Below are 11,753 nucleotides of genomic sequence, written 5' to 3'. Positions count from 1 at the left end.
CCTCAACTAAATGCAGATGTATCTACTTCTCCTTTCTACTCTATCAGTTTTTGCTTCATGTGTTTTGAAGCCTATTGCTTGGTGTGTGCACACTTAGGCTTATCTCTTCCTGATTAATTGATCCTTTATTCTTATGTTCATGATAGGAACAATGGACACCTCTTGTCTGTAGCAATTTTATTTTCTCTAAAGCCTGTTTTGCCATATATTAATATAGATACTCCTTCTTTATATTATTAATTTTTGTATGTATATCTATTTCCATCCTTTTATTTTCAACCAACTATGTCATTGAACTAGAAGTAAATTTCTTATAAGTGGCATATAGTTGGGTCATGGTTTTTATTCACTCTCCAATCTCTGTTGATGGGTATATTCAAACCACTAACTTATAAGGTAATTATTGATATATTAGTGCTTAGGCCAACCATTTTATTATTTGTTTTCTTTGGTTCTTGTTCCTGCTTTGCTTTTCTTGGTTTCTGGTGGGTTACTTAAATATTTAAATACTTAAATAAATTCATCTTAATTGATTTATAGTGTTGTTGAATGTATATCTGTGTATAGTTTTTATAGTGGTTGTTTTGTATATTACATTAGACATACGTGACTTATTGCAGTCTATTGGTATCATTTAACCACCTTGAATGAAGTGTAGACACATTACTTCTATTTAGATCCCTTACCTTCCCCATTAAAAAAAAATCTTTGTCTTGAGTATCAGTGTTTTTTTTCAATCAAAAATGTATTTATAAAACTCATTAAAAACAGAAAAGTCTTATATATGTCCCATGTTTCTTATCTTTCCTTCATTTCTTCTTCTTTCCTGATACTCCAACATTTGTCCTTTTATCATTTACTTTGTGTTTGAAGAACTTCCTTTAGTCAATCTTTAAGGGCAGGTGTGCAACAAATTAAAGGTTTAGGATTTAAGTTTGGAGGATAGGAGTTGTATTAGTTTATTCTCATATTGCTATAAAGAAATACCAGAGACTGGATAATTTATAAATAAAAGAGGTTTAATTGGTTAATGGTTCTGCAGGCTGTGCAGGAATTATGATGCTGGCATCTGCTTGGCTTCTGGGGAGGCCTCAGGAAACTCACAATCATAGTGGAAGGTGAAGAGGGAGCTGGCACTTCACAAGGCCAGAGCAGAAGGAAAAGAGAAGTGGGAAATCCCACACACTTTTAAACAACTAGATTTTGAGATCACTCGTTCACTTTCACTATGACAGTACCAAAAGGGATGGTGTTAAACCAAAACCACCCCCATGATCCAATCACCTCCCACCAGGCCCCACTTCCAACATTAGAGATTACAATTCTACATGAGATTTGGTGGGGACACAGATCCATACCATGTCAAGAGGCTTCTGAGGCTTCTTTTTAAAATTTCTGTCATTTTTTTCTTGATATAGTTTTTGCCTTGTGGCTAGTTTTAATGTATGCTGATCTAGTTTGCCTTTATAAAGATGTTTAATTTAAAATAAGTTTTTCCAAGTACTATTTTTGTTTTTTTGTTTTTTTTTTTGCATCTTAGTTAGATGATCCGGTCCTACCTATATGGGCCCAGGACATCAAAACATTTAATTTTGACTATACCACTCTGATTAATCTTATCTCATTAAGACATAAATTGCAAAACTTTGAGCTATGGTGACCTGGCCCCAGAAAGATGTAATTAAGACACCTTTAGGAAAATAAGCAACCATACCATAGACTGGGAAAATATATTGGCAATCTGGACATGGATCCATATTTAAAGAGCTTCTACAAATACCCAATAAAAACACAAAACCTAAATTTTAAAAATGGGCAAAAGATTTGAATACACACTTCACAAAAGAAGATATATGAGTGACCATTAAACACTTGAAAAGTTTTCAACATTAGTTGTCACAGAAGCAGAAATGAAAATCACAATGAGTTCAATGAGTTACCATTTCAGACCCACTAGAAAGGCTAAAATACAAAAGACAACATCAAATGTTGGCAGGGCTGTGGAGTCAGTGGAAGTTGTAGGTAGTATGGGTGGAAATGAAAATGGTAGAAACACTGTGGAAAACTATGTGGAAGTTTCTTATAAAGTTAAGCATATACTTAGCCTGTGATCCATCAATCCCCCTAATCGTTCATTAATAATCAATCCTTAGCACTCACATGTTTTCCCTGCCCCCATATTTTCTCTGCTCTTTATTTTACTATTCTCAGGTTTCTTCTATTCTCTCATTTTCTATCTTCAGTGGATTCTTTCAAACTAACCATAAAAGACTCATTTCTTCCACATTCATTCTAGGTGGTATAGATGTGATGCCAAAATTATAATCATTATAATAATTTAGGATTAAATATCTATTTTGCCAAAATAAGATGGCAATTATTTTCAGGATGATGGCTATAGATGTTAGTTATGTGTCAAAGGTAACAATGAAAATGGAACATATACCAATATAAGAAAGACAGTATTTGGATTTTAAATTTTGTTTCATGGACAAATAACACAATATTCTTTAACAATAGATCAAAAATCGCATCATAGTCATTTGAAAAGTTCATTTATTATATACCAATATACACCTTCTGTAATAAAAAAGAAGCCTCCCAATACATTGAGCCATCTTATAAATGAAATAAGAAAATAAAATTTTCATCTGTTTACAAATGGGGTTAAATTAATCAGCACAAGCTGTCATATGTATGTCTGCCCTGCAGTATATATGAATTTTAATCCTGGTTATGAAGAAAAAAATGATGCTTTATTATTTGGCACTATAGGATGCTCTTGAACATTCAGAAGATACCTTTTTCCACTTTTTATTTTTGTATACTTTTTAGATGAGTGAAAATGTAAATATATCCTAAAGATGCTATTTGGCAGATTTTTTTCAAATAATAGTAGCTCAAAAGTACGTGTATGATACTGTATTTCATAATTGGCTTTACTAAAATATAAAATACACAAGTGATCTTACTATGATTTGAAAAAAAGGTAGTGAACTCCAGAAGTTTTAGGCTGTGAGTAGGAATTTTTAAATCCATTTTATGTAAGTTTGTTATAGAAGTGAGCAAGAATGATCGTGTGCATTTCTTTGTAGTGTTAGCACTTATACTTTTACGGAGAACCACTCCACACTGTATTAAATGGCCAATGAATGTCAGCAAACACCTGTGTGAGCTAAACTGAACTAAATCCTATTTTAGATATGCTAAGTTAAAAGAACAACTTTAGTATGATAATAATTTGCAAAAAGAAACTTATTTTCTTGTAGATCATCCTATTATTGTAAATATTGAAGAAGAGCATTGCCAAACTATATATAACTTAGGTTTCAAATTTAAATTATCCCCAGACATTTGTAGACAGATACATATGAATAGATTTTCGAGCCCACCAACTTAATTCCCTGCCCCCACCCCCAATAATATAAATGCTTTGACTGTGAAGAAAGAAAACTACACATGTAAAAAATAAAAATCAAATGTACCATACATTAACATTCTGATGACTACAGAATAAGATTATATACATAAACATATAGCAAATCACAGTTTCCTGCACTGAATGTTTATCAAATAAAAATGTATCAAACAATACTGGGTAGTGTATCTCCACAATTGTGGTCTTCTAAAAATTCTGAATGAGGATGGAAGACGAGAGGGAGAGCATTGTTCAATGACAAAAGTATGACAAGAGGATTTAGGAATAACATGAAAAAGCAGATGCTTTCTAGAACAGGCAGTTTAGCTATAAGCATTATTTTTGTTGTTGCTCTATGATTGAAATAAAGCCCCTCTCTATATTTAGTGTTTTAACATTTAAATATAGATGTTTTAACATTTACAAAAATCTATTGAATATAGAAGTCACAACTCAATGTCACAAACAGGGTGGGCAAAATATTATTTTGCTGTTGACAATAAGATGCTCTAGACTGGTGTTGGACCATTCATGTACCTTACAGAAACAGAAACAGTTCCTAAGACATGCCTTTTGCCTCTGTTAGTAAACAGACCAGAGACTTTGGTGCAAGACTGAGAGAAGACATTAAATGGTGATAGCTTTGCCACCAGGGCATTTTTGTTTGATGTTCTGAGAATGCAAATGTTTGGTACTTTTTTAGGGGGTGCAGGATGAGGAGACGGCAGGGGAAAGAGTACTATCTGATGATTGTTACATGCAGTTACCCTTATTCTGCTCGTAAAGCAGCAAAAATACACCTTCATCATCTCACACTGCTCTAGTAAAACCTGGGTAGAAATGTGCACCACAGGTTTTATTTTAAACACATACACAACCATCCTTGACAAAAACAGTGATTTTCCTCTTCTGCAGGTGCCTGGTGATATTACTGGTAAACGTCTTTGGAATCTTCCTGTTATTTCCTATGAATAACATTCCAATCAAGATAATTCAGATATCTTTTGGAGTATAACTTGTAACCATTTCCCATAGAAAAAGAAAGTATTTTTCCTTGTGTTAGTGATGCTTGGAATTTGGAGGATCATAAATCCAGTCAATTATAATGAGTGCCATGCTTCCAATCATGAAGATTATTCCAACCACAAGGAAAATTAAAGCCTGTAATTCAGAGAGACTCTGTTAGGAACACAGAAACCATATTTAGTACAATTTGTTTTTAGTTGTTTACATAATATGGCAATCTGATCTATATATTGAGCCATATTATTCTTAATATCTCAGATGCCCAGGCCTAACCTATCAGTCAATTTAGAATCCTAGTTGAAGAAAGAAGAGGAATACAGTGGAGAGATACAACCTACAGGTTCAACAATGGAGTAATAGTTAATTGATTTAGTACACCAAGATGATGGAATATCCTGTGATTATTAAAAATCAAGGGACAGAAAAAGATTCAATAATCTAGAGAATGCTTACAATCTTTTAGGTGAAAAAGAGTAGGTTAAAAAAGAATAGCATATATGATATGATTCTAATTTTATAAAGCAAACAAAACCAAAAGCTTAATAGATGTTGCAACTAAAAGTGTATATATGTGTGTGTGTGCATACATATAATATACACACAAATATATAAGGATATATGTACATACCTACATATAAAATACTTCAGCATTTTAACACCAGAAGAGGCCTTACATTTTATCACATACTTAAACCTCCTAATCCTACATATAAGAAAGCAGCAACTAAACATTTTTCACTAGAATGGGTCTAGGAGATAATTGTACTCATTTCACAATTGGTCAAACTGAAAATAGGTCACAAACAGGACAAGTAATTTGCCAAGGTCACACTGCTGTAAAAATCCAAGCAAGATGGACTACATAGAGTTAAAATTTGGGAGCAAGCTGCTGGGTGGACCTTTTGATACCAAATTATCCTGAAGTCCCCAGAACATCCCAAAGGTAAATGACTTCAAGGTAAAAATTCAGAGTAATTCAGTAAGAAATATTCTTTTCAAGCCTTAACATGACTTTATTAAGGAGTGAAAGATAATATTTCCTTATTGGAAAAACAATTATTTCTAGCATTTGTTTCTATAGTAGTCTTATGGAAAAGAAATATGTACTCTCTAATTTAATAAGACTGTATTTTGTATCTAAAGAGGTTAACAGAACGATGAATGGTTCTGTTCTGGATCTTAGTCCACACCAGGGACAACAGGTACTACGGAAGGGAAAACAAAAGCAACATCTTTCCTTTGGCTTTGCAAACCTAACAACCATGACCAAAATATTTAAATTATTCCATAACACCGCTAGGGAGCCTAATTCCTTCTTGCATGATTTTCCACGGATAGTACAACAGCAGCTTGGTATTGGACACTTCTATGTGCCTGAAGCATATGTGTCTGTGGGAAAGGCTACTACTATTTGACACGTATGACAGACTCAACACAGGATATATGATATTTGAAGTAGAATCATTTGAGTTTCAGAAATATGTCCCCTTTCTCTGCTACCAGAAAGTTCTAGCCCATTTTTGATTTTTGGTTCTTGTACATTGATTCATTTTTCTGAACTATGTGTATTTTCTAGTTTATTCTAAGTAGTTGGAAGAACAACTAATAATGGGGGAAATTGCAAGGTTTACTTACCCCGACCTTTTGGGGTGACCTAAAACTTTCTTTCTTGACAAGTTTAAGATAAAAAACTGCTGGAAGAATAAAAATCAGCATAGTGGCAGAAGAAGCCCCTGAGAAGACAAACACAGGGCGAGGTCAATGTCTTACCCAGCAGTTCTTAGCAAAGGAGATGCCAGCACACACTTTAAATAAACCAAATATAAAGCTATCCTATACTTAGCACTAAAAACACACACTTAAGTCACATAAGCTCATCTTGGTTATTTATTCATAGAAGATATGTTTATAGAGACAATTTAAATGTACCTAACATCAAAGCTGCATAAGTATATGCAACATATAATAAGCAACAAAAGGCTGAATTTAACACAAATTTACAGGGGATTAGTAATATAAATACATACTAAGGTGGCTGAACTCATGACACACCCTATCCACCTCTTACTTTGCAAGTGACCTACCCATGGTTCTTTTAAAGTTTTAGATTGTGTTTAAAGTTTAAGTAAACCCTCAATGAGTAGAATGAAAATTAATAGATCATGCAGTTATGGGGAAATACTAATAATACACTTTATATAATCAACCTCCTATTCCTCTGAAGATACCTTTCAATGTTCAGCTGATACTCATAGTATCAGAGAGCTTCTGGCAGGTAAAATCTATCTTCCTCTTTTCCTGATGGTGGAGCTAATACCTAAGTCCAAATCCTGGGTCCACACCAAGGTATATGACTTGACTTTTATAGGGGTCAGTTTCCTCATCTATCAGAAAAAGCAGCTTGACTAAATGACCTATAAGGTGGCTCCCAGTGTCAGTTAGGAGGAAGAGACAGTGAGCAGCTCAATCACCAGAGCCTCGCAGGGATAAAGGGAATCCATGAGCCTGAGAAAGAACGGGGATCTGGATGACCCAGCACTGGTTCCCTGTCCATCATTTAATGAGGCGTGAGTTTGGGTTGACCAAATTGAAGTCTTTCTGAAACTCACCTATGAATCCGAAGATGTATTTTATAGTTGGCACAAGGATGACCAGAACATTATTAAGTGCAATAAGCACAGCTGCAATCAGGAAATGTCGTATCCAGCTGAAGGGTCGTTTGGGAAATAACAGTGTGATCACTGATGTACGAATCTTAAACAAGAAAGTTCAAAGGCAAGATCATTTCTTTGTTTTTGACTTTATCTATTACTTCAAATATTCTCATCACTCTAATGCATTTTCTTTCTTTTTCTTTTTTCCCAGAAAAGATGCTGATGCTTTTTTCAATTTTTTTATTATTATAAAACATACATAACATAGAATTTACCATCTTAACCATTTTTAAGTGTACAGTTCAGTGGTATTAAGCATAGTCATTTCAGTCAAAAACAGACCACATATAAGACAGTGATACCCTAAGGTTGTAATACTGTATTTTTACGGTAGCTTTTCTACGTTTGGAGACACAAATACTTACCATTGTGTTACAGGTACCTCCACTATTCAGTACAGTAACATGCTGTACAGGTTTGTAGCCTAGGAGTACTAGGCTATGCCATATAGCCTTAGTGTATAGTAGGCTCCACCAATTAGGCTGCAAGTACAATCTATGGTGTTTGCACAATGACAAAATTGCCTAAAGATGCATTTCTCAGAATATGTCCACATTTGTAAGCAACACATGACTGTACATTCATCTTGTGCAGTCTTGATGCTAACTTTTGATATTTGAAATGGAGTGTCATTTTTTCCTTGGCGTATTTTATAAGACAATATTTTATGCGTTCACTTTCTTAGTTTTCAGAATTTATTGTTAAAAATAATCTCGGTCAGAAAGAGATAACAGGCAAGACACATAATTAAGAAACATAGTAAAACCCTTGTTGATCACAAAACATGTCTCATCAGACTGGATGAGACATTAAGGGCAAGCACTGAATTGATTTACACAAGATTGTGAAAGGAATTTTTATGAATCTAGGTTTTCCTTAATTTTGCATGGTATTTAACATTTTAAAATAAAATTTTAAAATGGTATTTTAAAATTTTGACGTTTTTGTGTTTGCTCCTTCCTCTTTCTCTCTTTAGCTCTCCCTATCAATAGATTGTAAATCTATGAAAGGCAAGGAACAGGACCTAATAATCTAAACATTCCTCAGACTTTCTAGCTTAGTGTTGTGCACACAGCAGGCACTGAATAAAAGCTTAAATTAAATTGAATAGTAGGAATCTTATCCTTCCCTTCAGGATCCTTGACAGATTTCAGCCCTATTTTAGCAGCTGAAATAAGTAGGCGAAGGGTCAAGAGAGCCTCAGTTTGCAGCAGCTGCTCAAGTTACGCTGCTGTAACTGGATAAAGATCCCTGTGGGCAGAGGGAGGGAGTGACATTTGTGTTTGTACAGCTTGACAAAGTTGAAAACACTCTTATCTTTGGAATCTTTTAGAGGACACTTTTTGGACTTAGTGGAATTACTCTATCAGCTTTCCAATAAGTGAATACTTCGGTTAAGCTAGGAGTTCACATTTTTGGAAATGCTGTGATTGATGTTCACTTTAAAATTTTTGTTCTGAAGTCACTTAAGGTGCAGAGATGGGAACTCATTTAAAAGAGAGAAAATGTAAAATATATTTTGAAACATGTATGAATGACAAAAAATTCAAGCTAAATAGCTTGCAGTTTCTCATGTGACATTCCTTTCATACCACTCCACCAAAAATTAAGGCCATCTGTTTAGGCTGAAAAGGCAATTTCATTTCTAGAATGACAAATCAGATAGTCTCTGGAAATAGTTTAAGAATAACTTTGTAAAGGATTTTAAAAATTGGATTAGTGAACATTATGAAACTCATTCTGAAAAGGAAACTGAGGAAAGCAAATGGTGTGATATTGTTTTCCTCAGCAGCCTATAATTCTACATTATGATTTGCAATTAGTTCTTATTCAATATTTTCAAAACTGGTCCAATTAGTAGGCTTACAAATAAGCTTTTTATGGTATATACATAGTGCCAGAGGACTTAATTTGTTTCACAGTGTTAAACAGAATAAATAAGTATGAGATATAGGTTCATTTTCAGAGAATAGTCACAGTTTGTTTTTTAGTCGCTTGTTAAAAAGGTGCATTCAAGTCAATAAGCTGAGTTAGAGTGAGTTAGAGGCAGTCTTATATGTCCAGGGCCTCTGAATGTGAAAGCAGTCTCCTGGCTCCCAGGAAGATTAACATTTGGCCTAATGATATGAGATCACAGAAAGTTTATGGGAATAATAGGTAGAACGGTTGGAGTAAATGCAAAAGCTTCTTCGTCTTTGTGAATAAGGAATAGGAAAATTCCAAACAGAACTGAAGGTGGTTTCCAGTGCATTCCTGAAGAGGGCAACAGAGCAAAGAGGGAGGGAGGTACTAGGCTTGTGGTGGTGGTGGAAAAGATCAGGAAGGAAACTTGCTGGTCATTCCATGTTAAAGTGCCTCCCTGAGGAGTGAGCCTAGGACCAAAAGCCCCCAGCAGTTCTGTTTACCTTTGCTAGGGCAGACCACTGGCTGATTCCCACCAAGCCTCATCTGCTCTTCCACTTAGCTATGTGCCTTTTTCTTTACTGACACAAATCGCTAGGAACCTGGAAATGTGGGTCAGATGTTGTGGGTCAGGGAGGTCCCCAGCACCATCCAGGGCCTCTGACCCACAATGATTCCATTAAGGTTCTATGCAGCTCTAGAGACAACATCTGTTATTTCCAGAGAAAGAGTCCTGAACAGGAGCCTGTTAGGGGGTGCTATATTCTGATGCAGGGGCCCAATGTGAAGGTCAAAAATGTGGAGGCACAGGAGGAAGTGAGAGTCTTAGTTCTAACTCTTAAAAAAAAAAAAAAAGCCTCTCCCATTGTTTAGACGTAGCTCACACTTTGATTTTGCAGGTTTGCTTAAGGCAAGGATGTTGGAAATATCTACGAATCACTGCTCCACTGCAGTTGATAGCAATATACGCTGCATTTCTATGTTGATATCTATATACACTTCAGAACAGGAGATCTGAAGGCAACATAAGTGAAAAGACTGATTTTAACTATAAGATGAAATACAAGTAGCTAGGGATCTTTTTTCAAAGGCGTGGCAGGTGAAATTTGCGTCTGTGTGTTCATGATATATCCATTAGGATTATTTGGTTTCCTGTTCTTTAGGGAAATATGGGAACTTTACTGCATAAAGGGAAGCATAAGCTGAAAATGACATGATCAGTCCTCTGGAAGGAGGTGCCATTCCATAACTGATATCCCACCCACTACTAAGAGAGAAAGAAATGTTGGGCTGCTAGTGAAAACACTACCTTAATTCATTTCATTTATTCACTTGTTCAACAAATACTACAAGCAGTTACTATGCACCTTTTACTAAAAAGGAAAAAACTAACCTGATTGGAAAAAAGAAAGATAATAAATGAAGTAGAGAAAAACAAACCCCAGTCATATCTTCTCAAGCTCCCAAGAAAGAGAGCCCAGTTACCATGTTGAAAGAAGGAGAACACAAAATAATGCCTAAAGCTGATAGATTTTAATTCAGATTAGGTTTTATTAGTTTTATTATTAATGTGTGGAGATATCAAGGCAAGTAAATAAACTTATTGGTGAAGAGTTCCTTAAATGAAATAAACTGTCAGGAGAACCATGCTGTGAGTCAGCATTTGACACATTGAAAATCTGAGCCCTAAGTTATACGAAATAAACAAGCAAAAGCGCCAATAACAACTTTTATCATTTTAGTAAAGAAAAAAAATTGAATTTAGCTTCAGAGGACTTGATTGAGATCCACTCACGGAAGTGACCACTCTCTGTCACCATCTCTGTGTATCCTTCATGTATAGGGAGGTTTGGTTCATTTAGCCCAGATCCTCAACCCAGCTGAATTCGTAGCACATGTCACCAAGGGAAAGAGTGTCTATGCTTTTGCTAGAAAAGGCAGTTTATACATTTCAAGACAAGGCAAGATTCATTTGAAGACCATTTTTCTTCCCAAGCACGACGGAGCTCACCCTCTGTGCCAGTCACTGTGCACATCCCCAAGTCCCAGGGACTTATGACTCTGTGGGGCAGTGGAGCACTTACACAGATTATATAAACGTAACATTGCAAGGGTGAGGACAGGATAATGTGCAAAATGTTTCATAAATGCTAATGTTGAGTGGAAATACATAATGAAGGACAGCAGTTAGTCGTTTTTCTGAACTCTGGTTCTTATGGTCAATTTTGGTTCTAATGGCATCTAATGTTTACACACTATTGCTGTTCCTGATGGTCAGATTTATATCAGTGCTTTATTTCTCACATAGGGTAAGAATTTCTAAGGGGAGATTTGGATTTTCCATGCTGAGGTGAAATGTTCATCAGTAAATGACTTTTACTTCCCATGACAATAATTGCAGCCCTCAGTGTTGGGCTATGAGCTGCACTAGTTGAACTGTTACCAGCTGTCTGTGTGACGATGGCCAATTCTGGCAATCCCTTAAAACCATGGCTTGAAAACACTATATGAATATGAATAAAGCAATACAGAAGAACATCACAGATTTCTTATGCTTTGATTCTACAATGATGTGAATGCTTACACTGTGCCAAAATTTAGTGAGTGATTTTTTTATACATAAAAAGAAGGGCTCCAGATGTCCTTTTCTCAGTGAAGTTGTTTGCCTGGCAATTCTACCCTATCGTATACCT

At 35.3% G+C, this 11,753-nt stretch overlaps 1 protein-coding gene across 8 annotated transcripts in view; it reads right to left on the bottom strand.

Moving 5' to 3' along the window:
- Positions 1-2,538: 2,538 nt before the first annotated feature.
- SLC38A4 (solute carrier family 38 member 4) overlaps positions 2,539-11,753 on the bottom strand; it is a 61,288-nt gene continuing 52,073 nt past the window's right edge. For 4 of the 8 annotated variants that reach the window (XM_009425538.5, XM_016923569.4, XM_054664328.2 and 1 more), the window contains exons 14-16: positions 7,054-7,198; positions 6,080-6,177; positions 2,539-4,383 (exon numbers count right to left, since the gene is read on the bottom strand). In XM_009425538.5, coding sequence (XP_009423813.4) covers positions 3,928-4,383; positions 6,080-6,177; positions 7,054-7,198 — 699 coding nt within the window. In that variant the 3' untranslated portion in view covers positions 2,539-3,927. Of the gene's footprint in view, positions 4,580-6,079; positions 6,178-7,053; positions 7,199-8,129; positions 10,989-11,753 lie in introns of those variants that run through there. The other 4 variants (XM_509020.9, XM_009425540.5, XM_063785712.1 and 1 more) reach the window with 2 other exon arrangements.

The sequence above is a fragment of the Pan troglodytes genome, chromosome 10, assembly GCF_028858775.2.
Source record: "Pan troglodytes isolate AG18354 chromosome 10, NHGRI_mPanTro3-v2.0_pri, whole genome shotgun sequence".
Classification (NCBI taxonomy): domain Eukaryota; kingdom Metazoa; phylum Chordata; class Mammalia; order Primates; family Hominidae; genus Pan; species Pan troglodytes.
The sequence above is the reverse complement of the archived record's forward strand: the minus strand, read 5'-3'. Positions and strand labels throughout refer to the sequence as shown.